Consider the following 27,932-nt stretch of genomic DNA (forward strand, 5'->3'; position numbering starts at 1 on the left):
GATTTCTGACTCGGGAGGTCTGGGGTAAGGCCTGAAATGTTCTAACAAGCTCCCAGGTGATGGTGATGCGGGTGGTCCCTGAGCCATATATGCTGAGTAGAGCCGCTCTATCTTCCCGAGGTGTTTAGGAGCAGCTGGCAAGCACCGGGCTTTAGTTTATTGGGGTGCCTTGGAGCTGAGGACACAGGAGGCAGGTGCTTAAGGCCCCGCCAGGTCTCTATTCTCAGAGTTTATAATCTAGAAGGCAGGTGAGTGTGGAGTAAAGTGTATGGAAAAGCTTCCTGGAGGAGGTGCATGGGAACTGCGGGAACCTCCGGGGCCGACGAGAAAGGGAGAAGCGCTGAGCTCCCCCTCTCCTCGGGCTGGGTCTCGGCATCCCCACGCCGTGTACGGTTTCCCAGGCATCCCACGTGTCTGCTGTCCGCGAGTCCCTGTCAATCAAATTTCTCCCCCCACCCCGGGCTGCGTAGGGTTTAAAGGCAGCAGCGGTGCAGAGCGCTCCCATCGTGCCGCGCGGCGGGCGGGTTTGGATTTTAAATCCCCGCGGCCAATCAGTGGCGCGTAGGCTCTTGTAACGTTCCCGGCGCCGCGTTTGAATTCGAGGAGGAGCGAAGCTGTGCCAAGTGCCTGCCTAGACTCTGCTAGGTCTGCGGAGCAACTCCGGGAACATGAGTGCGGCTGCAACTGCAGGGAAGCTGGCGCGGGCACCAGCCGACCCAGGGAAAGCTGGGGGCCCCGGAGTTGCAGCTCCCGGGGCTCCAGCGGCCGCTCCGCCGGCGAAAGAGATCCCGGAGGTCCTAGTGGACCCGCGCAGCCGGCGGCGCTACCTGCGGGGACGCTTTCTGGGGAAGGGCGGCTTTGCTAAGTGCTTCGAGATCTCAGACGCCGACACTAAGGAGGTGTTTGCCGGCAAAATCGTGCCTAAGTCGCTGCTGCTCAAGCCGCACCAGAAGGAGAAGATGTCCATGGAGATATCCATTCACCGCAGCCTCGCCCACCAACATATTGTAGGCTTCCACGGCTTTTTCGAGGACAACGATTTCGTGTTCGTGGTGTTGGAGCTCTGCCGCCGGAGAGTGAGTGTCGCTCCCTGGGGACCGTGGTTGGGGGCTCCGGGGCTCGGAGCTGCTAAAGAACAGGTGCTGGGAACCTTGGGCTAGGCATTGTCAAGGTCTCGAGGAGAGGGTGCTTTGCACTTGGAGCTGCCAGGGGAAGGGGTTGCGATTAAGTGGCGCTGGAGTCCTGTTGCTGCTAAGGAAGGCAGCTCCTGGGCGCTAGGTGTTGAGCGGAGCCGGGGAGGCGAGGATAGGACCAGAACCCTGGTAATGGACGCAAGGGCTTCCGGAGTTGCTAAGGGAGGAGTCCCGGGTAAGGGGTGCTGCAGACCCGGAGCTTCCGGAGTAGGGCTGTGTCAGGAGCGGGTGGTTGGAGCCAGACCAAGGAGCTTCCGGGAAGGGAGGCGGCTGGACCGGGATCTGCTGCTGCGAAAAGGCCTGGGGAGGGATCCTGGGGACTCCGAGTTTCCGGGAGTGGGGCTAGAAGAGGTATCCTAGGTAGCGGGCTTGAGAGGGAGCTCGTGGGAGAAGGGGTGCTGTGAATGGTTGTGGCCAGGCTTAGGCGAGAGAACAGATCGTAGCTGTCCTGGGGAAGGAATAGGGGTGAGGGTGGGCCGTTCAGGGCTACCTTTATCTAGTGCATCGGTACGGGCTCCGCATTCCTCCTCTCCTTCCCCCTACTCAGTCTCTCCTGGAGCTGCATAAGCGGAGGAAAGCACTGACCGAGCCCGAAGCCCGCTACTATCTGCGGCAGATCGTCCTTGGTTGCCAGTACCTGCACCGAAACCGCGTCATTCACCGGGACCTCAAGCTGGGCAACCTTTTCCTGAACGAGGATCTGGAGGTGAAAATAGGTGAGTGCTGGACCCGCAGGGGTGCTGGACGCCACCGGAAGTGGGAATGAGGAGGAGCTGGAAGAGGGGAAATAGGAAGAAGACAGGGAGGGAGGAAGAGAATGGTAGAAGTCTGGGCTGTTGATTGCCTCTAGAGTCGTCTTTAGTACAGAACTTTAAAATATAAAGAGCTACAAGCCAGTATCCTGGTGATGCATTGTTTAGTGCTCCTACACAGTACTTTTTAAAAAGAATTTGAATTTCTATTTTTCAAATTGGGATGCTTGACATAAAACATTGGATTTGGGACTCCTCTTATGCATATTAAACATATATTATTGGACGCTCTAGCAGTTCTGAGACAGTATCCCTTCCAGCAGCACTTTGCTCTGCTAAAAGCTGCTGTTCCTCTAGGCCCCCTGGGATTTGCCATAGTCCACCATTCCCTCTCATTTCCTCACAAACTTGCCAAATAGCAGTACTGACCTTTACTGGCTTGATCCCTAAAGGCATTTGAGTTGTGCTGTTTCCATCAACTCCCTTCTAGAAGGGCCCTTCTAAGGGGCAGGGCAGGGGGAGGGGCAAGGAGGCTCCCTGGGAGGCCCCTCCCCTGGGCCAGCAGGGTGGGTAGAAGCCTGGGCAGCCCTGCCCCCTACAAGATACAGGGGCAAAAGGGGAAATGACCCTGGTTCTTGACATTCAAACCTGTCCCAGCTTTCCGCATTGGCAGATGACAGAGGCCAGCATCTGAGCACCCCCTCTTCCTCCCTCTGTCCCAGGGGATTTTGGACTGGCAACCAAAGTCGAATATGACGGGGAACGCAAGAAGACCCTGTGCGGGACTCCTAATTACATAGCTCCTGAGGTGCTGAGCAAGAAAGGGCACAGTTTCGAGGTGGACGTGTGGTCCATTGGGTGCATCATGTAAGTTGGGAGTTGTCTCAGGACCCATCTGGCCTTAGCAGGGGCCCTTTTGGACATCTCGCCTGGCTGACTTGATCCTGTGGACCTTTCTGCCTATGGAGAGGCTGCTCCAGAGAACAGATGGCCCAAACACAAAGCCCAGTTTCCATAGCTCTCCTTGTCTCTGGTGTATCCTGTAGGATTCCTGCAGCCTGGGCTGTGTGCCTGGGGAAGGCAGGGGAGAGGGGTAGGGGTGGGGGTGAGGGTCTCCATAAATCTGCTCTAGGTCCTTGCTACTCAAAGTGTGGTCCACAGAGCAGCAGCATCACCTAGGAACTTGTTAGAAATGCAGAATCTCAGGACCCAGACTACTGACTGGATCGGAATCCAGATTTTAACAAGATCCCCGGGTGGTTCTCATGCACAGTAGAGGTTGAGAAGCCCTGATCTAGAAAGCAGTCCTGGGAGGGAGGAATTGGGTCAGGAGTTGGAGCTGGCAGGAGGCGCCTGTGGTCTGTCTGGATCAAGGCCTTCCAAGGTGGGTGGGCAGTGGGCAGAGGGTTGGGCCTTTTCAGGTGTTATCTTTTTTACTGTTGTTGACCTGGGTACTAGAGAGCTAGAAATGAGTTGTAGCAATGGCTTTTATACTTATTTGCAGTGGAGTTTTTAAAATGAAAACTCCAGGCGTTGAATATAGAACTATCAAAATGAGGCTGCTTCTGTAGGGGCAGGTACCCCATGCACTTGGACCTGATTTGTACTATCCAGCAGCATCTGGGGCCCTGGATTACTACAGGCTATAGTAGAAAAGTCACTGCTGCTGTGACTGTTCTCCTGAGTGCTCATCCCAGCCCATGGCTCCTGTGGACCTGAGGATTGTCCTCAGGACCCCAAAAGTCAGAGTTTCCAGATGCCTGGCCTCCCTTCTGGCCCTGAGATGATTCCTCTGGCATCTGGGTCTTGGCTGGGGGTCTTGAGCCAAATCTACCGACCTTGTGCTTTACAGGTATACCTTGCTAGTGGGCAAGCCACCTTTTGAGACCTCTTGCCTAAAAGAGACCTACCTCCGGATCAAGAAAAATGACTACAGTATTCCCAAGGTGACTAAAAACACTTGAAGTTTAAATTTATTTTGTTTTGTTTTCCCCCAAAAAGCTGTTGACTGAACACAGCCATATCCTGGGGACAGAGATATCCCCACTGCAAGGGGAGCCACAGAGCTTTAGTGGATTTGTGTTTTTACACAGAAATTACGGAACTTGACAGATGGGCACAAAAGCATTTATTGTAAGGGGAAAGGATCTGTAGATTCTCAAAGGTTGGGTATATAACCCAAAATGTGTAAAGAGCAAGAAAAGGGGGCCTGGAGAACAGCAGGAGGCAGATGTAGAAAGGCCACTTCAGCTTTGGTAGTGGACTTTCTCGATTTGACTGGTCTCTGCCACGTAGCAGCCAGATCACAGTGGGCAAATCTGAATCTGTTGACCTCCAGTTTCCCATTTATGAAGTGGAGTCACTACCTCTGGAGTCGCTCGCAGAGCACCTTGTAGACAGTAAGTGCTCACAGAACCCTGAACCACTGTGGTTCAGAGTGGTGTGCGTTTTCACAACCACTGCCGTCAGCGCGTTGAAAGGAATAGCCTGTTTCTGCAGAAGCCTGACTTGTGGCTGCTTTCCAGTTTGAGATCCCTGACTCATGTGAAATCAAGAGCCCCGTCTCCATAAGGACAGACGGGAAATCTGTCACAAAGGATCATTAACTGTCAGATGGGCAGATCCTGGAGGGTTCAGAGGGTTCAGAATGGGTGAGTGAGACTACCTTAGTGCTGGCTTCCCACTCAGTAGGTATGTATTCTTTCCTCATCTGCAAAAGAGAGATGGTAATAGAGACTGCCACCCCTTGTTTTTGTGAAGGGTAACAAGCTAATATACACGATGTGCTTGGAACACTGTCCTGGCACATAGTAAGTGCACAGCTAGTGCTAGACTGTCACTATGCATTTGACCTGTGCTGGGTTATCTCCCATTGAACGCTGCAGGGCTCCAGGCTCGGTACCATGTCCTCTCATTTTCCAGATGAAGAATCAAAGGCCCTAGAAAGTCAGGTTACTTGTCCCAGCTGGCATTAGGGACAGAACAGGGACTTAAATCGGGTCTTTATGACCTCACAGCCTACATTCTCAAGCACTACTCTACTGGTGAGCAATTTAAATTATGCGAGAAAAAAATTCAGAGGAAATCAGATTAATATTGAGTCTCAAAAGGAAGGAAAAGTGATCATTCTGGACAGTTGTCAACTCAGCAAAGCCAATAGTGGAGCACCTGGAAGATTTATGACCACCGAACATGCTTATGTGGGCCAGGGGCCATGGTTCCTTTGTGGCAGTGCTGCCCTTGGGTCCCCCATCACCTCCTGCTTACAGCTCTCCATCTCTGCTCCAGCACATCAACCCCGTGGCCGCCTCCCTCATCCAGAAGATGCTTCAGACAGATCCTACTGCCCGCCCAACCATTCACGAGCTGCTCAATGATGAGTTTTTTACTTCCGGCTATATCCCCGCCCGGCTCCCCATCACCTGCCTCACCATTGCACCGCGGTTTTCAATCGCTCCCAGTAGTCTGGACCCCAGCAACCGGAAGCCTCTCACAGTCCTCAATAAAGGTAAAAGAAGGGTCTGTGTAGACAGCAGACCCCCAGAGAGAGCCTAGGCTTCAGATGTGTGTTCCCCTGGTCGGGCCCTAGCAAGAAAGACAGACCTTACCATGCCTGGACCAGACCTGTTGTGCCCAAAAAGAGGAGAGTGGACTGAATGCCATGCCCAAAAAACTTCTTTTAAAAATTCCTAACATCTCTCTTTCATGGTTCATCGAAAAAATATGAAAAATTCCAAATATACATGTAGGGCATAATGCAGTGGACCCCCACCCTTCCTCCCCCACCCCACCTGGCCCACATTCAACAGTTAGCAAAATTTTTGTCACATTTGCTTAACTGTTCCATTTTTGTTTCTTTGAAATATTTTTGAAGTGAATCCCAGATGTCTTGCCATTTTACTCCCATAAGTTCAGTAGGCCTCTCTTTAAAAGGATAGCCACTTTTTAGGGGCACCTAGGTGGCTCAGTCGGTTAAGCCTCCGCCTTTGGCTCAGGTCATGATCTGAGTTTGTGAGTTCATGCCCCATGTCAGGCTCTGTGCTGACAGCTCAGAGCCTGGAGCCTGCTTTGGATTCTGTGTCTCCCTTCCTCTCTGCCCCTCCCCCACTCACTCTGTCTCTCAAAAAAATAAATGTTAAGAAATTTTTTCTTAAAGGACAGCCACTTTTTTTTTTTTTTTTTTTTATAAAACCACATGCCTTGCTTGTGTTGTCATCATGTCTATTTCTCTTCAAAGGACAAAATGAGGAAGTGCATACTTTTGGGGGGAAATCTGGAGTTTGTACTGCTATTTCTGAGTCACATTTTTTTCACCACATTATTTTGGTATTATTTCGAACTTATGAAAAGGCAGACAAATAGACAGAAGCTCCTGTATCTTATAATTCCTTTTCTCTACCAATTAACATTTTTCTACATTTACTTTACCTCTTTTTTTTAATATACGTAAAGTTACATATGCTTTTGTATGAGTGTGTGTATCCACTTTTTTCTCCCAACCACTTGAGAGTAAGTTGTATATGTCCTGTCCTTTACCACTTAATACTTCTGTATTTCCTAAAAACAAAGATTCATTCACATAACCACAGCATATGACACCATTAGCAAGTTCAAGAAATTTAACATTGATAAAATCTTGTCAGCTGTGGAGTTACTACTTTTTTTTTCTTTTTATAATTTAGAAGTGTCCAATTCAAATACAATATTATATGACTTTTACTTCTTTGATTTTATTTTTATTTTTTTTTTTTTGAAAAAATTTTAATGTTTATTTTTGAGAGAGAGAGAGACAGAGCATAAATGGGGGAGGGGCAGAGAGAGAGAGGGAGACCCAGAATCCATATCAGGCTTCAGGCTCTGAGCCATCAGCACAGAGCCCGAAGCAGGGCTCCCTCCAACTCATGAACCACAAGATCATGAGCTGAAGTCGGATGCTTAACAAACTGAGCCACCCAGGTGCCCCATGATTTTATTTTATTCTTGTATTTCTTTTCAACTGACCCTCTGGTTTCCTCACACTAATAAACATAGCTTTTTCAGCATCTATACACAAGTTCCTCTTATTAAATGATTTCTTGAACCTCCATTCGTCCTTAGAATATTTCACTAAGGATATATAATGGGTTTTTTTTTTAATGTTATTTTTTTTGAGAGGGAGAGAGGGAGACACGGAATCAGAAGCAGGCTCCAGGCTCTGAGCTAGTTGTCAGCACAGAGCCCGACGTGGGGCTCGAGCCCACGAACCACAAGATTATGTCCTGAGCCAAACCGACTGAGCCACTCAGGCGCCCCTATATAATGTTTTTAAAAAGGTCATTTGAAATGTTTTTTTTTTTCCCTCTGTGTGGATATAGCACCAATTTAATATTGCACCAATTTAACATAAATTAATTTGTTTCTGTCATAATCTAATACTGTTAAGGATTTCTTTTTTTGTTTTTGCCATTTCTTTTTGTTGGTGATGTTAATCTTGGTCACTTGGTTAGGGTAGTGCCTGATGGATTTTTCCACTGCAGAGCTACAGGTTTTCCCTTTGTAATGAATAAATAACTTGCCGAGCTACTTTGAGAAGACCCTATTTCTCCTGAAACTTTTGCCCAATGATGTTAGCATCCTAGGTAAATCTATGCATCTGGCCTGGAGCAGTTGCTACGGAGGTATTCTAATGCAAATTCTCTTCCCTACTCCTTCTAAATTAATTCATGGGAATTCTTCTATAAGGAAGAGCTGTCGCTTCTCTCTCATTTATGTATTTGGTCATTTATACCAGTGTACACCCATGGATTTATTCTTTTGGGCTATAATGTAATATTGCTATTTTATTTTTTATTTTTTTGTTTATTTATTTATTTATTTTAAATATTTTTATTTATTTCTAGGAGAGAGAGAGACAGCGTGACCAGGGGAGGGTCGGAGAGAGAGGGAGACACAGACTCTGAAATAGGCTCCAGGCTCTGAGCTGGCTGTCAGCACAGAGCCCAATGCGGGGCTCAAACCCACGAACCGCGAGATCATGACCTAAGCGAAAGTCGGATGCTTAACCGACTAAGCCACCCAGGCGCCCCATGTTTATTTATTTTTGAGAGAGAGAGAGACAGAATCTGAAGCAGGCTCTAGGCTTCGAGCTGTCAGCACAGAGCCTGATGCAGGGCTTGAACTCACAAACTATGAGATCATGACCTGCGCTGAAGTCAGATGCTTAACCAACTGAGCCACCCAGGTACCCTGTAATATTGCTATTTTAAAGATTGCTCTTTTTTCTTTTTTTTTCTTTTTGAGTTTGAACATTAAAGGTTTTTTTTTTTAACATATTTTCCTGGAAATTTTCAAACTTCCTCAAAAGTAGAGAGAATTAACTAATCTAATTAATTATTAGAATCCCCATGTATGCATCATCCATTTTGAGTCGTTAGCAACATTTGCCTATACTTATTTTGATCTGTTTCCACCTTCTCCCCCTTTTTTGCTAGGGTTTTTAAAGCACACCCCAAGTATATTATTTTCACATTTAAGTTCTTAGTATAGCATAGTTTTTTTTAATTGAAAACTCTGATCTTAAAAATATTATAAGATAAATGCCATATTCTACAAGAACTACCATGTGTTGGTGGGGAAAGAAACACTTGAGCATAAAGACAATAAAAATCATCCAGGTTTCTACCACTCAAATAGAACCTCTGAGAAAAATCTCCGCAAGTGTATCTTTTCAGACTCTTTTGACATCTATATAAAATTTAGGGGTAGAAAAAAATCTCGTTTCTATCAAATGCCCAGCTTTGGGGCAGAGGCTTGAGCATCTGAAGCTCAGTGGCTGTGTGTGGCCGTGAAACCTTCCTCAAGGGCTTACCTTGACCTGAAGGTGTGAGCACCATGTTTCTGTCACATGAGCATGGCAGCTGCTGCTCTCTAATCCCACACTGACTCAGTTTACCCAAAGCAATGGCAGCTAAAATGATTTTCTCTGGGGAGGATACCAGCTCTGGCAGACGGTCCCATGCCCCTCCCACTCCGCTGCCTTTGCACCCAGCTAATCACTGTGTGTCATCTTCTTCCCAGGCATGGAGAACCCCATGCCCGAGCGGCCCCGGGAGAAAGAGGAACCAGTGGTCCGGGAGACCAACGAGGCGGTTGACTGCCACCTGGGCGACATGCTGCAACAGCTACACAGCGTCAATGCCTCCAAGCCCTCAGAGCGGGGCCTGGTGAGGCAAGGTGGGCACTGCTGGAACCTGGGGTTGCGGGTGCCTAGGCATCTGGAGAGGCCAGGGAAGTCTCAGCTGCAGAGGGTCAGTGGCTTATCCAGGCCCCGGTCACCATAATACCTTTAGTTCCCTCATTTTCTGTAGATTAAAATCCAAATGGGTTAGCCTGGCATTCAAGTCCCCTCCTTTCTTTTCCTGATTCATTTGTTCTGTCTCCACAAGTGCCCCATCTTCCGGCACCCCAGCGTGCTGCCTTTATACATCTGCACATGCTGCTTCTGCTGTTCAGTGGACTCCTGCCTCATCTTCAGGAGCCTCGGGGCTCTTGCTCATACTGCTCCCTTCTGTAATGTACTTCCTCCACATCTGTGCATGGCTAACACTCCCCTCCTCCCAATGGCTGCCCCAGTGTGTCCCCTCCATGAGCATTTCCAGCCCCCACTCCTAGCACTTGTCTTTCCCCTCAGCTGCTGTGGATTTCTCCATAATTCTTCATTTCTGTATTTGTTTCTTGCGTTTAAATAGGGGATTATTGCATGCACCGAACATAACATTTTGACATATTTGGAATTGTGTATTGTCTCACAATTTTTTAATCATTCAGACCAGAAAATTCACTAATCCATCGGCCACTGACTCTCACCATGATAGAAGTAACTTAGAGATCTTGTCCATATTTACGCTGCTCAGCCTCTGTCCTTATAACAAGAACACAAGCTCCGTGAAGCCTGGGTTTTAGGCCATTGCTCACTGTACCTGCAACAGTGCCTGGCACACGGTAGGCCTTTGATCAGTGGATGGACTGACTGACCGAATGAATGGGACAGGGTGCTCTGCACTGGGACTTGTCTGTCCTGCTTCTTGCCAGGGCTTGGTGGTGACACAGCCCTGCTTGGCTCTTCTCTGGGTCCCAGGCCTCTTGACGGAGCCGGGGCAGGGTGCCCAGCAGCCCTCCCTGGTGTGGGCCACCTGAGTGGACTGGAGGGGAAGAGGCTGGTCCTGACCAACCATCTGTCTGCTTCTGTCACAGAGGAGGCTGAGGATCCTGCCTGCATCCCCATCTTCTGGGTCAGCAAATGGGTGGACTATTCAGACAAGTACGGCCTTGGTAGGTTGCTTCCAGAATGGGTGGGTGGCTCAGATACGGCCAAGTGACTCTTTGAGCTGTTCCAGGCTCTTGCCTTGTGTAGCTCCCAGGTCTTCTTGTCCCATTTCCACCTCCAGTGCCCCCCGCCCCCTACTGCCCCATCCTGAAGCCCCTCTCCACCTACCAGGGTACCAGCTGTGTGACAACAGTGTGGGGGTACTCTTCAACGACTCAACACGCCTGATCCTCTACAATGACGGCGACAGCCTGCAGTACATAGAGCGTGATGGCACAGAGTCCTACCTCACCGTGAGCTCCCACCCCAACTCCTTGATGAAGAAGGTAAGAGCTGGCTGGTCCCTGTGGCCTTGGGTCGTCGGGAGGCAGGCACTTGCCAGGGATCAGGCTCCAACTCTGGCCTCCCTCCCTCCTCTTCCAACCAGATCACCCTCCTGAAGTACTTCCGGAACTACATGAGCGAACACTTGCTGAAGGCAGGCGCCAATATCACGCCCCGGGAAGGCGATGAGCTCGCCCGGTTACCCTACCTGCGCACCTGGTTTCGCACCCGCAGCGCCATCATCCTGCACCTCAGCAACGGCTCTGTGCAGATCAACTTCTTCCAGGTGAACCGGCGTGGGGAAGAGTTGGGCAGGCTGCCTTTGCCTGGCAGCAGGCCCCCGGGGTTGGGTGGGGAGGGGCCGGTGTGGGACCCGTCCTTGGCATCAGGCAGTAGGAAGAGAGGGGGTGGGGGAATGGGAACCCCTCATCAGCCGAAATGTCTCCCCTCCACTCCCCAACACACACTAGCAGCTGGGGTCTTCAGTCTGCCCATAACTCCCCTTCCGTCTCTCTGCCCTCCTTTGCCTCCTAGGACCACACCAAACTCATCCTGTGCCCGCTGATGGCAGCTGTGACCTACATCGACGAGAAGCGGGACTTCCGCACATACCGCCTGAGCCTGCTGGAGGAGTATGGCTGCTCCAAGGAGCTGGCCAGCCGGCTGCGCTACGCCCGCACCATGGTGGACAAGCTCCTAAGCTCCCGCTCAGCCACCAACCGTCTCAAGGCCTCCTCCTAGGCCTTCCTCCCAGGCCTTCCTCCCCTCCGGACTGGTGCCCTTCCCCACCCCCAACAGCACCTCGGCCCGTACTGGTTAGCTCCCATGGTGCTGTTTTCTAGAATGTGCCCCCCGGCCCTGGGGGCTGGGGAGAGCTACATCATCCTTGCTGGCGGGTGTTGCCATGTAAATTATTTTTGTACATGTTCGGGTGTGGGTTCTGTGACCTCTTCCCCTTCCCTCTCAACCCCGCCATGTGAATTGTACAGAATATCGCTCTAGAATCCGGGACTGTCCTTTCCTTGCCTTTATATACATTAAACACGTGAATCTTCTTTTTCTTCTTGTAGTCCCTGAGGGGTGCCTGGGCTCTGGGCACATCTTTGCTCCAGAAGCCCCAGGCTGCCAAGTCTCTGTCTGTCTCTTTCGCTGCTGAGGCCAGCCTCAGCCACAGGCTCAACTCCTTGTCAGTGACCTCAGCTCGCGGCAGCCCCTGGGCACGGCTCCCTGGGCCTCGAGGCGGGCGGGTAGTAGGGCAGGAAGAGGCTTTCGGAGGCACAGCTCCTCATGGCCCCATACGTGTGGAGCAGCAGCTGCGGGAAGCGGGTTGTGAAGTACTGGACAAAACTGTCCGGGACGCAGCCTAGCGCCTGCCGTACCTCAGCCGGGAGCTCCCTGTAGTGGTGCTTCTGGAGGGAGTTAGAGCAGAGAGCCGCTGCTCAGCCGTGACCAGACTGCCCCGCCACCCAGGCCCCCCTCAAACCCTAGAGCACACCTTGTTCCTCATCGCACGGAGCAGGTCTCGCACTGATGTCCCCTTGTACGTCCGGAACCTTCTCAGATCTGTGGGCAGGAAACTCCTTGGCAAAGCTGCCCCCAGCAGACCCCTCCGCCACCCGGACCCACCCTGGGCCGAGCCCGGCCTCTACCTGTCTGCAGCGGCACGGAGATGTGCGTGTGCCAGTTGCACCGGACCACCGCGAGGCCCCCTGCCTCCAGCGCCATCACCAGGGGCCCCTGCTCAGGCTCCTTCTCCAGCCAGTCACTGACATCCTAGGACCCCATAGAGCTCCTGAGCCTTGTGACCAGTTTCAGAGGCCACAAAGCCAGCAGTGCCCTATGGCTTGGGGGAGCAAGTCAGCAAACACTTCTTGGTTTAGGGTAAGGATTGAAGCCCCTTGAGTAGAGCTTCTCTGTGCCATGTCTCCGTGTTACCTGCCAGGGCTTCACCAGCCTTTGAGGTAGGTACTGTTGTCCCCATTTTACAGATGAGCAAACAGGCTCCAAGGCACAAAGTCCCTTGCTCAAGGTCCCACAAATGGGGTGGGCTATCTGGGCACCAGTGTAGCACGAGTGACAACTAGGCATGGGGCGTGTCTCGTACACAGTACGAGCTGAGGCTCGTAGTAGTAGTAGCTGGGGCTGGGGAGTCTGGTAGGGGGCAGACTGGGGTGTCAGCACGGCAGCTTCTAGCTCCGAGCTTGGTTTAGAGGAGGAGCTGGGGTGCCCGGAACAGGCCACTCTTTCCCCAGCCACTCTGCCCCTCCCCTTATCACTCAAGACCCAGACTTGGGACTTTCTGGGACCGTTCCCAAGCTTTCCCTCTGACCTGGAAGAACTGGAGCTGCTTGGCTCTGCTCCAAAAGAAGGGGTGGGTGAGCACTTGGTGAGCAGAGGGGCGGGCCTGCGGCAGGGGGCTCAGCATGGCCTCAACCAGGTTCCGGGCAACCACCTTGTCTGTAACAGGGACAAACGAGGGATGGCTTCAGTCCTGGCCAGCCCCATGCTCTGCTTCCTCCCTTCTCTGCCAGGTCTAGACCCCTCACCGTGGGTCTCTTCCTCCAGGTGAGCCAGACTGGGAGCCGCTGCAAGGATGTTTGCCTGGCGGTAAAGACTCTCTCCGAAAGGGTGGCTGCCGCCAGAAAGCACGTAGTAGAACACGCAGCCTGCAGAGAAGATGTCTACTGCGCTTGTCTGGGGGCAGAGAGACAGACCTCAGGAAGCAGTCGCTGCTTCCAGGAAGCCTGCCTGGTTCGATTCTCCCATGGGTTGACACAGTAGCCAGGGCTTTGGTTCAGACTAGAATTCCAGGGTGCTTCCTGGGTGCCATTTCCTTGGCCCGGGATCTCCTCCCCTCTGCACCCTTGGAAGGGGCCCATGGTCTGCATCCAAAATCTTTGTGCCACTGAGCCACTAGCGCAGGTGACCAAGCTGTGTTCCTCCAGGTCTGGCAGGTAACAGCAGTGAGCGAAGCTGGCCAGGCACGAGGCAACGAAGTGGCACCGGCCCTCCCAGAGGTGACAGCTGGACTTAGCTCCAGCTGCTTGCCTCCAGGGGACTCTCCCTGGAGACTGAGTTTTGATTTCCAAGAGGATTCCAAAATCCAGATTATAATGTGGAATTTCCCAAAAGTTAAAATACTGGCCACTAATAAAATAAATCTGTACAGGCTCGTAACATCAGTTCCTTTGGTGGCCAGGTGCCCACCTGCTTTCTCTCAACTCAGGTGTGGCTTTGCCTAGTGCCTGACCGTTCCTGTTAACTCCCGCCTGTGTGCATGACTTCATCTTCCATTTGCACCCTGACAGCTCAAAAATCCAAAAATCCTGGGGTCTCAGACTCAAGCGTCTCTGGGGGTCAGACACTGCTCTGGGCTTCAACTCTATTTGCTCCTTCGGTGCTCCCCAAGCCCTTGGCACCAGTGGCCCTCCCCGGCTATGCGTTGGAACCAGTTGGGCCCTACTCTAGGCTAATCAGGTCAGAATCACAGTGTGTGGGGCCTGGGCATCTGGCTTTTTAGAGTCCCCCAGCGATTATGCAGCACAGTGTGGACTGAAAACCTTTTTCCAGCTCAGGATTTCTCAACACTAGTACTACTGACACCTGCGGGCGGATAATTGTTGTGGGGAGCTGTTCTGTGCATTGTAGGGTGTTTAGGCCTCTAACCCACCCAATCCAGTAGCAAGTTCTGATTCCATTGCCAGGTGTGACGACCAAGAAGGTCTCCAAACAGTGCCCAATGTTCCCTGGGCAGTGAAATAGTCCCTGGTTGAGAACAGTTCCTCTAGGGATGGAACTGTACCCACTTTACAGAGGTTGATAAAGGCTTGGCCACATCCCATCCGAAGAGGCATGCGGCCGGCAGGGAGCCCCGCGCCCTGGGGTGCGGCAGGAGGACTCACTCACAGGGCTGTCTTGGGGTAGAAGCTGTAGGAGCTCCGGTGCCATCCAGCCTTCCGTGCCAGGGATGCCCGAGCGGAGGCTGAAGCTGCAGCGGCCGGCAGGCAGCTTTTTGCAGAGGCCAAAGTCTGAGAGCACCACCCGGCCTCTGCCCTCAGGGCTGTCAGGCCCGGCGATGAGGACGTTGGAGGGCTTCAGGTCCCGGTGCACTGAGCACAGAGCAGAGGTGGGCAGAGCTGAGAGAGGCGGTGGGGAAGGCGGAGCCAAGGGTGGGGGCGGGGCCCAGGCCAGGGACGGAAGGTGGGGGCGGGGCGTACCGATGTGCAGGGAATGCAGGTGGGCCAGGCCTGACGTCAGCTGCTGCAGCGCCTCCTGGGGCTCCAGGCCCCAGCGCTCCAGCTCAGGGTTTTCCACGTACTGAGGAGGTGAGGGACAGAGCGTCACTCTGCAACCCGGGACCCCACCAACACCCCACGTCCCCTCCGAGCTCTGGCTCACCTCCTGCAAGGAGGCCTGGCAGAGCTCCAGGGCGATGTAGTGGAACTGAGGTCCCCGCTCCGTACAAAAGTAGCGGAGCACATTGGGGTGCCTGTCTGACTCCTGCAGCAGCTGGACCTCCCTCCGGACCAGGCCGAAGCACTCACGGAGCAGCCGCTTGACAGCCACGGCCCGCCCCTCCAAGTGGCCTCTGGGAGATTCGGAGAGGGAAGACGAAGGAAAAGGCTCCCACCTGCACCCACCTCGGGGAGCCTTGGGAAAGAATGGCTCCCGGAGGGACAGTGGCCAAAAGTGTGGCAAGAGCCACGCCTCCAGCCCGGCTCCTGGCTGCCACTCACCGGAAAACGAATGTCCCGCCTGCCCCGCGGCCCAGCACGTCCTTGGGGTTGAAGGAAATCTTGCCCACCACCGTGAGCTGCTCGGCTAGGGAAGATGACAGAGTCTCAGGGAGTCTCTGCTAGCTGCCCACAGCCTCCCCTCTGCTCATCCCTCCCACTCCTCTGGAATCCCACCCTCCAGGCTCAGCCTGGGACTGCCACTTCCTCTTTGTGGTCCTTGGCAAGTTACTCAACCCCTATGCCCTTGGTTTTCTCATGTGTAAAGTGGGACTCCTGTTGATGATCGCACCCAACATTACTGTGGATTAAATGAAGGTGTGGGAGAAGGGCGGGGGTATGGGCTGCTAGATTATCCTCTTTATCATTCTCCCTTCCAGGGGTTGCTGCCCAGATTAATTTCTTTACTTCCTCTGCTAGAAATCCCCCCCCCCGCCCCCACTCCTCCCTTTGCCAGTTATAATAAACCCTTTTCACTGAGGAATTGGCTTCAAACAGCTGGCAGAATGGTGAGGCTGAGTGCAGTTCCAGGAGAGATACCCCCCACGGGAGGGGGCAGCAGTGAGCATTCCCATGCTAAGCCATCCCAGAGTTAGTTCTAGAGTGGCAGGGAGCCCCTGGAATGCCTTGGTTTCCTGTTAAGAAGGATGAAGTCGGCTCAGGCAAGCAGAGGGCTGACTTGGACAGTTACACTCTAAGTGTAACTTAGTCTACACTCCAAGGGTAGACTTGGACAGTTACACTCTATCCTTTGGGTAGCTTGCAAAAGTTAGTGACCCAGGCATGGCTATGCCCTGCTCAGCTCCAAGAGACACCATTCATACATTTCAATGTATATGGCTCCCCAAGAGCCCTGAGAACACTCTACTCAGAGCTGCCCGCTCTAGCCTCTGCAATTAGCTCCAAGAAAAGCAAATGAAAATTAGCATAAGGATCAGTGAGAAGGGTACCAAGCTGTCCCTCAGTATTGCTCTGGATTATTTTGGTAAAAATTCACTCTCCTCTCTTGGCAAAATGCGGGCAGTAACCTAAATTTGAAGACCCTGGACTCTCGAGAGTGATGGTCTCAGGGCCTAGAAGCACAGGTAAGGGCAGGCCCATTTCTGGCAGCTCAGAAGGCAGGGACAGGGTTGCTGGGGTCTGACAGACTGTGGTTATGAGGGGCTAATGAAGGACAATGGGAAGAACCACAGGGCCCTTTGGTGAGAACCATTCTGGGAAAAGATGGAGTCTGGTCTGTCTGGGGAAAGACTCAGCTTGAGTCCGAAGACCCGAGGAGATGAGTGATTCTGGGGGCAGTGGGTGAGTATTATGTGGACCCTCCAGAGCCAGTGAAGTGACAAGAACAGTAACCCCTCAAGGCTCAGGCAACTTTGCCGTGAGCACCTTCTGACAGAATAGACCCTCAGGAAGGGGCGCGGTTCTGTCTCAGCAGAGGCAGGGTGAACACAGGGGTGGGTGCTGGGAGCAGCACCGAAGCATCAGGCCAAGTGTGGGGTGGGCTTCATCTGGAGTTAAGGGGCCAGCAGTGTGGCTCCATGGAGTGAGATGGGGGTTTGGGCTGTGATCAGGAGGTGCTGGCAGCAGCTCATGCTAGGCACCGAAGGCCAGTCCAGCCCAGACCCAAAGAAGCAGGAGAAATAGCCCAGATTGCCCAACAAAAGCACGTGGAGTCCCCCTTGGGACATCGCACAGATACCAGTTTGAAATTAAATAGACAAAAGAGAAGAGAAGTGTTTAAAAATAAAAAGTCCTAGGGGGCGCCTGGGTGGCTCAGTCACTTAGTTAAGTGTCATACTTCAGCTCAAGTCATGATCTCATGGTTTGTGAGTTCAAGCACGGCATCAGGCTCTCTGCCGTTGGATCCTCTGTCTCCCTCTCTCTGCCCATCTCCTGCTTGTGCTCTTTCAAGCACAGAAATAATAAACATTAAAAAATATAAAAATAGGGGCGCCTGGGTGGCTTAGTCGGTTAAGCGTCCGACTTTCGCTTGGGTCATGATCTCGCGGTTCGTGGGTTCAAGCCCCGCGTCGGGCTCTGTGCTGACTGCCAGCTCGGAGCCTGGAGCCTGTTTCAGTCTGTGACTCCCTCTCTCTCTGACCCTCCCCTGCTCACGCTGTCTCTCTCTCTCCTAGAAATAAATAAAACATTTAAAAAAATATATATATATAAAAATAAAAATACTGGTTCACACCTTTAAAAAATACTTAAAAATTAAAAATCCTAAAGAAAGAAAAAAGAACAAAATGAAACCTAGGTAATTGACTATTACTGTTACAAAATATGATGTCAGACTAACCCAAACGTTGTTAATATCACCTAGGAATGATTCAATCATAATGATGCTGGTAGCCTCTCGCAATGATTTGGGTGTTATTTTTTTCCATTCGACAGATGAGAAAATCAAAACTCAGAGGAGGAAAGAAAGCAACCTGTCAAAGGTAACAAATAGTGGAGTTAGGTCTATACCCAGTTTTACGTGCACCCAGCGTCCTTGAAAATAATGATAAAAAATCATGACAGGTATTTCTACAGTGCTTAACTACATAGAAGGCTGGCTTGGAAATATTCTCTCATTAACTCACTTGGGCTTAACCACCATACTATAATGACTTCTAATAAACCAACTAAATCTGCACCCTCTTTTCTCTGTCCCTGACTCTGCCCTTTATTGTTCACTTAAGCTCACCTTCTGGGTCTTCGACTGCCTGGGCTTGCTCTGAGGGGCTCTGAAGGCTCTTCTGGCCCTGTGGGGTGGCCCCTGATGGCTGGGACTGAGCACTCTTTGTGATGTGAGGAGGATCTGTCGGTGCCAGGAGGGCCTCCTGCTGTTTCTCCATCAGCTGCTGCTTCTTCACCAGCTGTTGCTGCTGACATACGGGGCCGAAGAGGGATCAGCCTTGGCCAGGCCCTGCCCCTGGAGGAGCCCAGCGGCAGTGCCTGAGACAGCCTGGCATGGGACCATGAACATATAAAACACAGTAGCAAGGGCTTGGGGAGCTGCTGGGAGGAAGGCAGGGGGCAGAATCAGAGTTGGGTGAGGAAGACAGCTGCTGAGTAGTCTTGGAGAAAAGGGGAAGAATTCCCTCTAGGAAGACTCTAAGACGTACCTCAGGTCATGAGCAATGGGCTTACCTGCCTCATTAGGAAGATAATCCACCCTCCCAGGAGGACAGCAGTGAGGCTAGCTGTCAACAGGTCTTGGGGTCCCAGCCCTAGACACAAGTCTGGGGTTTTCTCTTCAGGATGCAGCTCCAGGTTCCAAGGTTTCTCATGGCTCAGGCTCAGGAGCTGAGGACAAAGGAACACTCTTAGCACACTCATCCACTGTGGAACCCCCAGCCCTTCTCCATCACCCAGGACAGGGCTGCTGGGCTTAGCTGAAGGGGCAGTGAGTGATTAGTCTACATGGTGGGAAACATGGTGCTCTCCGTGGTGCTGAAACATCATTGTGTCCCAGGAGTGTGGTCTTCAGAACCCAGCTGAATACCACCGTCTCCTGGGACATCACTAAAAAATACAGATAGTCTTGGGGAATCACCAAAAATTCAGATATCCATATCCAAAGATTCTAATTCAGTGGGGTTTGAGCAAGCTCCCATGTGATTCTGATTAGCAACCAGAACTTGAAAATTACTGCTCCAGGTCATGACTGTTCTAACCTTGAAGTACTAGTGATTCTTGCCCAACCCTCTTCCAAGGGAACATGCTTTTATAGTTTTTCTGTTTACATTTTCTCACTTGATAAATATTTTGTAATTTTTACACTGAGGAATAATTAAAACTGTGATCCATATTTTACAATTTAGATAACCAATATCCTTTGAAACTTCTTATACATTTCTGGCAATAACACCATATGTGTATGTTTTTCTTCCAGGAAATTGCGTGGGATCAATTGACCGCCCCCCCCCCCCGAATGCTATTCCTAGAAGCCTGAGGAAAAGGTCCAACAGCTGCCCTCCCAACCTGCCAAGTCCCCCCTCTCATGCCCTCTGCCCTGCTAGCACTGACCTCCGGGAAGAGGGCTGGGGTCTGCATGCTCTCTGAGAGTCTGTTCTCAACAGTGCCACTCCTTGCGGTAGGATGTACCCTCAGCATTGTTGTATGTAGAACTGGGGGTAGCTCATGGTGTCCTAAGAGGCAGAGCAAAAGTCAGCTTGCTGAAGGTGACCTCAGCCTTCCAGCTCAGGAGCTGGGTTCATAGATCCTTCATCTACTCCAAACCTGAGCCAGGAGAATCTCACCAATGAGCAGCCACTGGCTAGGGAGGGCCACGCTGCCTGAGGGGTATCTGACAGCGGTGCTAGGTGAGCCCTCTCGCTCCCCTGAGACTTGGAGTGTCACTTCATCTGTGGTTGGGCCATCCATAGGGGCCAGGGTCAGTCCACGAGGCTATGGCAGAAGATAGAGAGTCATGAGTGGGGGCACTCCTCTCCTGCTGCATCCTCTCCTTCCAGCCCATCAGAGACCCCTTCTCACCACTAGGGCCACCCCTGTGTGAACCAGCGCTTTAGAAACATAGAAGCCAGCTTCGTCTTTCCCCACATACAGTGTCATCCTAATGAGGGACAAGAAAAAGAGGAGAAGCATGAGTGTTGATGATAAGTCATTTCAGTTACCACTGAACTGGTGTCTTGGTACTGTCCTCTCCCACATAGACTATGGGCTTAGCTATGTGACTTGCTTTGGACAAGGAGACAAGAACAAATGTAACACAAGCAGAGGCTTGAGAAGTGTTTGTGCTTTGGGGCTTGTCTTCCCATGTTGTTCTCTGGAACCCTGAGACCGCCATGTGAGGAAACCCAGGCTAGCCATCTGGGGCATGAGAGACCTCCTTTGACACCACCTAGGCCAAACAACCCACTAACTATGATACAGGTGAGAGAGGCCAACCAAAACTATCCAGACTCAGCCAAACCACCTGCTGACTGCAGATATTAACTAGGATAGCCCAGATCAGAAAACCACTCAGTTGACCCACAGAATCTTGAAAAATAATAAATGTTCATTGTTTTTAAGCTCTAAGCTTTGGGAGTGCTTTGTTATGCAGCAAAAGCTAACTGATACAAGCTCTATAGTCATGGTTTCTAAATCTGTATCTAGCATAGACCTCTTTCAAGAGCTCAGTTCTCTAAATCTGAACTTGTCACTTCGTTCCATACCTCCTCCTCCTCATCCCCTTCTTCCTCTAGAGCTCCCTACCTCTGAAAACAGCAGCACCCATGTGCTTCTAGAAACCTGACCATGACCCTTGACTCCTTGCTCACAATCACCAAACTCCCTGATCACCAAATTCTTACTGTTTTTCCCTCTTCATATCTCTTACTTTTCACTTATTTCCATCTCTAGTGTTGCCATCCTAGTCCATGCCTGAACTAACACAATATTCTATACGTGTGCCCTTCCTCACTATATGTCTCTAAGATATTCTTCACACTGAAGCCAGAGTTGTCTTTCTAAAATGAAAAGATGATCAAATGACTTCTTTGCTTAAAACCCTCCAATGATTTTTTCCTTAGCCTTGGGGGAAAATGTCCACACCTTTTAAATGATCCTACCAGATCCCTGCTTAACACCCTCAGACCTTACTCACTGCTCAGATCTATACTCCAGGTTTATTTAATCTCTGTTCCCTGGCTCCATGTTCTCTCTCTCTCTCTCTCTCTCTCTCTTTCTTTTTTCTATTCATCCTTCAGTTTTCAATTTAGATGTCTTTTCCTCCAGGAAGCTTTCCATGACTGCCTCTTGTCCCTGGTCTCAATTTAGGTACCTTTCCTGTATATTCCCATGGCAAATCTATACTTCTCTTATATTATTCTCTATCATACTCTTTTATAACTGCCCACTTACACACTTGTCTCCCCCACTAGACTCAGATTTCTGTAGGTGGGAACACTGGCTGTATTATTGTTCCAGAGTCTAACCAGTGATAGGTACACAGTAAGTGCCCAATTAGTATTTGTGTAATGAACTGAATGAATAGGTAATGAACTGAATGAATAGATAATCCCTGATTTTACCAGTTTTTTTTTTCCTAAGTTGGAGATTCTAGGGTATTCAGTACTGTAAGTAAGGATAGTAGTTAGTCTTTAACAATTCAGGCAGAGCACCTACCGAGCAGAATAGGCTCCATCCATACACTGCAGTGGAGACCTGAAGGCCCCTCTAGGCTAGATTTTACCCTAGAAGTTGCTGAGTAGCAGGGCTATCCAGAAGGTCCTGGGGGCACTTGGGTGGGGGTTGGTGCTAAGCACTGGTTATTTGCCAATCAGTTTGGTAAATAACCAGTTTGAAATATTTGGGCCCCTAGTTCAGCTATACAAGTGTATCATGCTTAGACATCACACCTGCCCAGAGGGCCCCTCCCCAGTCCCCGGGGATGGGCACCTACAGAAGCTGGGTGTCCAAGGCGGAGAAGTAGGTAGCCGTGCCCTGGGCACCTGAGGCAGGCAGTCGGATGTGGCCCCAGCGGAGAGCGAGGAAATGCAGGGTGTCCCGAGCCAGCGTGAGATGGGGCAGCTGATGCAGGCTGTCCTGGTGCCAGGTGTAGATTCCCACCACAGGCATGCCCAAGTCCTGTGTCCACAGCACCGTCCCACTTCCTGGGTCCACAGTTAGCAGCAGGCCCATCCCACAGGATGCCAGGTAGCTCATGTCTGCCAAGAAAGACAGGTGGGGAGATGTGGCCAGGGAGTTCAGATGTGAGGCATCTCAGAGCATCTTGGGGCGGGGGGTGGGGGAGAAGCTGCCCCGAGGTAGGTCATCAGGAGGGCCACTCAGGTGTGTGGGGTCAGGTGAGATCACCTGGAGACTTATGAAGATGTGGGAAGGTCAGTCACGGTTCACTGGGTCACTTTGATCAGTCAGGGGACCAGTCAGGGTCAACTAGAGAGCTATGTAGAATGGAGGGGTCCATCAGGGTCATCCAATGGTGGCTCAGGTGTGTGAATCAGTCCAGGTCACTTTAGAGAGGTCACTAGGATGTGGGGTAGTCATTCATGGTCTTATTTATGTCATGTCACCCAGGAGAGGTCAATCAGGGTGGCCTGGAGGTATATAGGTCACTTGGGAATCATTTAGAGTGTGAAGGGATTAGTCAGGGGCCCTGGGGGTGTCAGTTGTGATGTTTCAGTGTTACTTGCCTGCGTTCTCATGCAAAATGATGACGTCAGAGTATGAGGGGTCACTTAGGAACACCTGTAAGCTCACTCAGGCAACTGGGTGGGACAGTCATAATATCAATGGAGAGGTTAATCTTGAGGAAGTCACTTAGAGTCATCTCTCAGGGGTCGTTCAGCATTGAGGGTCAGTTAGGACTTGTGGGAACTCCTCAGAGTGTTTGAGAGTTGCTTAGGGTCACTCAGGACATGGGTAGTCATCCAGAGTTACCTGGCTCAGCTCATTGGGAATATGGAGGAGTTAGAATGTTAAGGACTGCTCAGGGTACAGGGGGGTCAGGCTGGATGTTAAGGGGTTCACTTAGGGTCATCCATCAAGGGTATGTCATTCAGAATGTGGTGGGGCCTGGTCGTAGATGCCACTCAGGGTTCCCTGAGTTGGGGACCTTGCTCCAAGGTGAGCCAGAGAAAGGCGGCACTCACATTTCCCAGGCAAGCTATCCATGGGGGGTGCTGAGTAGCGGCGGTAGGTGGTGTTCCAGCGCAGAGCCGGGGACTTGGGGTCATGCATGGTGACCGTGTACTCTGCAAGTGCCCAGAAGCAGGGTTACCAGGAATACCCATGTGATAGTCCTCCCCCACCAACCCCAGGGAGTACCATCTGGCACCCGTCCTGGAGGCCAGAGTCTGTGAGCATCACAGCCTGTCTGGGCTACTGCTGTGTCCTCAGCTCCTTGTTTAGCACTCAGTGAAATGGTTGTTGACTGACAGGTTGACTGACTGGCCTGGATTCAACTTGGATAGCCAATTGCCAGGCCTGGGCAGCACAAAAGAGGGGGCTGGATGCCCACAGCTTGGGGAGCAGGCGGGGCCTGACTCACGTGTCCGGCCGATGTAGAGGCGGGGGGTGGAGGGACCCTCTGTGGTCAGTGTCATCTGTGTCTCTCCTGACTCAGGGTCCACGACAAACCAGGCATCCTGCTTCCGGCCTGTGGAGGTAGAAAGTTGCCAGCCCTCACGATGGCCTTGGACAGGGTGTGCAGCCTGCTGTCCTGTGCCCAGCTGACCCCCTGTGACAAAGTCCCCATCCCTGCCTGATCTGGACCCGCAGGCTGGAGAGACACTTACCCGTGTAGAAGACGCCATCAGAGCTTCGACATGGGGAGGCATGAACCAGCTCGGGGATGGTAAACGGTAGCCTCTGAGAGGAAGAATTTTCAGGAAGGAGTAAGAGCAGAAAAACACATACAACCTACTCACTAGGTACAATTATTATAATTTTCATTTCCAGAGATGGTAAGTAATTCAGCTACTGTCACACAGCTGGTAAATGGCAGAGCCAGGCCTTGGACCCAAGTGGCCAGTTTCTGGAGCCAGCACACTTAACCACTTTGCTACACAGCCTCTTAACGAACTGTGGAAAATCCCATGCTCCACTCCAAGATGCCACCTGATGGATCTAGCCTGACATCCTCCTCTAAACAGTTGCAGAGACCTCAGTGCTTCAAGGACCATGACAGCCTCAGAGAAGCTGAGGATCAGTTCCAGACTAAAGGACACCCAAGAGACATGATGACCAAACACAACAGGTGATTCTGGGTCAGATACCAGATGAGGAAGACAATAAAGGACACCCATGCCACACTTGAAAAATTACTATGGACTGTGGATTGGATAATACTATCCCATCCATGTTAAATGTCCTGCTTTTGATCATTTATACTCAGTTCTTAGGAATACATAGTGCTCCTTGAGGAGTAAAGAGGTAGGTCTGCAACTCATTCACAAACAGTTCAGAAAAAAAAATTGTATAGGGGCGCCTGGCTAGCTCAGTTGGTGGAGCATGTGACTCTTGATCTCAGGGTTGTAAGTTCGAGCCCCACCTTGGGTATAGGGAATATTTAAAAAAATTTTTTTTAATCTAAAGAAAGAAAATTAAATGGTGTATATACGTTATCTATCTATCTATCTATCTATCTATCTATCTATCACCTATCCATTAAGAGAGAATGATAAAGCAAATGTAATAAGATGTTAAAAACTGATGAATCTGGGTAAAGGGAATAAAGAATTTCTTTTTACCATTCTTACATCTTTCTTTCTTTCTCTCTTTCTTTCTTTTGTTTATTTATTTTTGAGAGAGACAGAGCACAAGTGGGGCAGGGGCAGTGAGAGAGAGGGAGACACAGAATCCAAAGCAGGCTCCAGGGACTCAAACCCATAAACTGCAAGATCATGACCTGAGCCTAAGTCAGACGCTTAACCAACCGAGCCACGCAGATGCCCTGCATTTTTCTTTCTTTTTTTGGGAATTATATCAAAATTTTAAACATCTCCAAACTCCACTTGAACCACACTCTAGTACTGAGGGCAACAGGCCTGACAGCCTGCTCTGCAGACAGTTCAAACCACCACACCACTCCCTTTCAACAGGCCCCTCTGTACAGTCTTCCCAGAACGCACTCAGAGCTTCTCTACAGGACACGCAGATGCCAACCATGCGGCTCCTCATGCTCTGGCTAACAGAAGCCCAGGCCCTCTCCCGTCCCAAGCACTTTAGGAGACACACCATTAACCCCTGCTGTTTCTGGGTGCCCAAGATGTACAGGCTGCCATCAGCTGGGTCCGACAGAAAGGCTGTCCTGTGGGGCACAGAGGAACAGGGGAAGGGTTAAGCTCATGCCCCCTGGTTTCCTGAAGGCCCCGTTTCCCTCCGTCTTCTCCGGCTGGTAGGAGGCACCACACAGCTCCAGATCCAAACCCCTTCCCTTCCTTCCAACATGCCCCTACCCCCAGCCCACCGAACTCCCTCCAGACAACTGGAGGAGTGGCTTCCCCATCTCCCAGATGCCCCCTCCTTCAAAGACCGCAGGTTCACTTACTCCGTGACATACATGGGCCCTTGGATGATGGGATCTGCGGGCACAGGGACATGAAGCATGAGTAACCCCCTCCACACTGCCCACTGACAAAGCTCAAATTCATGGGGTGCTTCCTGTGGGCCAGCCACTGAGCCACTCACGTGACATTCATGGAATTTAATCCTCCCAAGAACTCTGTGAAGAAAGGTCATTACCCTTGGCCCCATTTTACAGGTGAGGACATTGAGGCCCAGAGGGGTGAAGTGACTTTCTCAAAGGCACACAGCTGGAAAGTGGGGCAGCTGCCTGAAGATACTGACTTGTTGGATTCCAGACCCCAGGCTCTTATCTTCCATGCCACGGTGACCTCCCCACCCCCCAACTCAGGGTCCAAGGAAGGAAGAATGACTGCCCCTTGCTCACCATCCTTCAGGGTCCACTTCAAGTCCCCTGTCTCCTTGTTCAGTGCGTGGAGACTTCCGTCCAGGGTGGACACTAGCAGTAGGCTCTCTGGCCTGAGGCTCTGGACCTGAAGTGGGAAACAAAGTCACCTCCTCTGAGGACCCCAGGGGCACCCCTTGTCCTCACTGATGCAAGCCTGGCTGTGACTCTTCTTCTCGCAGAGGGGGGCAGACAAAGAAGGAAGCAAGACTGGAGAAGCTACTGGCTCCCCGCCGTTGATCTCCTGGACCCTAGAGAGGGGTTACAGTGGGAGCTGGCGGGGGGCGGGGGGGGGCGGCTCCCATGGTGTCTAAAGTCTGTCCTCTTTCCCACCCCTCAATTATTTCTGGTTTTCCAAAGAAGACAGAAGGCCTTTGTGGAAGGCCTTCACAGTCTCCCTGTGAGATCGGTGCTACTGTCTCCAGCGCCAGGGAGAGAGACTGAGGCTCACACGGGTTGGGTAATTAGCCTAAAAGCACGCAGAAAGGGTATTGGCATCTCTCTGATTCCAGTGCCTGGAACTTTTTTCCTTTGTCACACTGACTGGCTTTCCTTGGGATGACCCCCTCTGCCACCCCCAAACCGGCCCAGCTACTTCTGGTGCCAGGCTCCAGGGGTCCCCTGGCCCAAGGCTCAGGGTGGCCAAGTGGGGGGAGGGCTGGAGCTGCCCTCGCATCTGGTTTCTGCTGGGCTAACTCACCTGTTCTAGCCCCTCCTTGAGCAAACAGGTGAGGCTGAGCGCCTAGCAGGAACCCTAACATCCGGGTGGCCCCGCCGCACCCCTGCAAAGGCCACATCCTGCTCCAGGACCCTCAGGTGTGGAGCTGAGCCAACGGTCTTGGTGGAGAGGCAGCAAACTGCCTCCTGGCCCCTCTCTTTCCCCAGCCTGTTTTGTGATCCGAGAAGAAACTGCAGACTAGTTGTCCACAGCTGAGTGGCTCGACCATCATCGTGTTTACAAATGTGTTTTTAATTAGCTACCATTTCTAAAATTGGAGCGATTTCACTTTTAAAAACCCGGATTTCTATTTTTTTTTCATTTCCAGCCTTTCTAATTTTTCTGGAGACATCTGCAGTGGCCACACCTGGCTCACATTCCTACTTGGCAACCGAGGGTGGACCCAGAGCTGCAAGCAGGGCAGGGGAATGGTGTGAACAGCCAACTCCATGATCCAGTTAGCAGTTCTGGGGGTTTTAGGCAGGACCAGTGGATTCTAGTCTGGGCACCTTTGCCTGCTCCCTGCATTTCTGTAAAATTAGACTTCTTACCTCCTGGCAGGGCTGGACCCGATCCCCACACCTCCTACTTATTTATCCCAGAGGTTCTGACCCAGAGGGTCCAGTGGTGGGTTAGGGAGAAAGGCTGTGAATCGCCTGAGTTTGTAAAACTGGGTGTATGGTCACATTTCTAGACAGAGGACCCTTCAGCTGATCCCACGTGTCCAAGCCGCATCCCAGGACTTTTAGGAGGCCAAGCAACACCCCCCCCAACACACACCCGCACCCCCCACCCTGTCCCGCCCCTCCACTTGCACCCCCAAGCTACAGGAGGGACGGCTGTTCCATCGACCAGCGCCTTTCCACGCTGGCACATCTCTCCAACCAGGTGTTCGTGGGGGCAATGGCAACCCCCCAGAGCCAGGGACCGACTTGGGGCCACCTGGACCCGGAGGAGGGCAAGGCATCACCGGTTGCTCCGCTGTGCCGCTCCCCTTACCCGCTCCCCCACCCGCCCTGCCCCCGGACCTGACCTGGGAGGCTCCGCAGCCGCCCCACTTCTCACCTGCGGCCCCGGCGTCCGGAGCAGCGCCGCGAGCTGGAGCAGGAGCCCGAGGCGGAGCGGGGGCCAAGGACCGCACCCCTGGGCCCCACTCGCCATAGCCGGTCCCTCAGTGCCTCCAGGGGACAGCAGGGCCCCCGCCTGGCCGGGAGGAGACTCCGCCCCGGGCTGGGCCACTTGGGTACGCAGAGGCTGGGGCGCAACCTCAGCCTGCGTCCTGCTCTTTCCCCCGCCCTTTGGATCACACTCACTTCCCCAGTCACCCTGCTGGAGATGGTTCGGGGAGGTCACCATCGGAGGCCATTCGTGGAGACTTTCTCACGTGCCAAGCGCTGTACCAAGCGCTCTACACCCTTCATTATTAGTTGATTCAATCTTCACGCGCTAATGAAAAGCTGAGGCTCAGCGACGGAATTCAAACT

At 51.8% G+C, this 27,932-nt stretch overlaps 2 protein-coding genes across 3 annotated transcripts; one reads left to right on the forward strand and one right to left on the reverse strand.

The window, feature by feature from the left end:
• Positions 1 to 553: 553 nt before the first annotated feature.
• PLK1 (polo like kinase 1) lies at positions 554 to 11,629 on the forward strand. The gene is made up of 10 exons (XM_039234441.1): positions 554 to 1,076; positions 1,741 to 1,909; positions 2,668 to 2,812; positions 3,798 to 3,891; positions 5,234 to 5,453; positions 9,002 to 9,157; positions 10,178 to 10,255; positions 10,422 to 10,576; positions 10,678 to 10,860; positions 11,109 to 11,629. Exons 1-10 carry the CDS (start codon positions 669 to 671, stop codon positions 11,313 to 11,315), a joined length of 1,815 nt encoding a protein of 604 aa, XP_039090372.1. The 5' UTR covers positions 554 to 668; the 3' UTR covers positions 11,316 to 11,629.
• A 46-nt stretch (positions 11,630 to 11,675) lies between these two features.
• Positions 11,676 to 27,609, reverse strand: ERN2 (endoplasmic reticulum to nucleus signaling 2). 2 transcript variants are annotated; one of them, XM_039234439.1, is made up of 22 exons: positions 27,514 to 27,609; positions 25,713 to 25,818; positions 25,311 to 25,344; positions 24,998 to 25,070; positions 23,557 to 23,629; positions 23,310 to 23,417; positions 22,912 to 23,013; positions 21,702 to 21,966; positions 19,790 to 19,868; positions 19,555 to 19,702; positions 19,322 to 19,443; positions 18,443 to 18,598; positions 17,997 to 18,174; positions 15,311 to 15,395; positions 14,973 to 15,162; positions 14,792 to 14,891; positions 14,481 to 14,683; positions 13,121 to 13,268; positions 12,904 to 13,031; positions 12,224 to 12,347; positions 12,070 to 12,137; positions 11,676 to 11,983 (listed from the first exon to the last, which is right to left on the reverse strand). In XM_039234439.1, exons 1-22 carry the CDS (start codon positions 27,607 to 27,609, stop codon positions 11,771 to 11,773), a joined length of 2,799 nt encoding a protein of 932 aa, XP_039090370.1. In that variant the 3' UTR covers positions 11,676 to 11,770. The 2 variants fall into 2 exon arrangements, with proteins under 2 accessions (XP_039090370.1, XP_039090371.1); XM_039234440.1 differs by lacking the exon at positions 18,443 to 18,598.
• Between the last annotated feature and the right edge of the window lie 323 nt (positions 27,610 to 27,932).

This window comes from Hyaena hyaena, unplaced genomic scaffold (genome assembly GCF_003009895.1).
Source record: "Hyaena hyaena isolate Hyena2069 unplaced genomic scaffold, ASM300989v1 scaffold_88, whole genome shotgun sequence".
NCBI classification, from domain to species: Eukaryota; Metazoa; Chordata; class Mammalia; order Carnivora; family Hyaenidae; genus Hyaena; species Hyaena hyaena.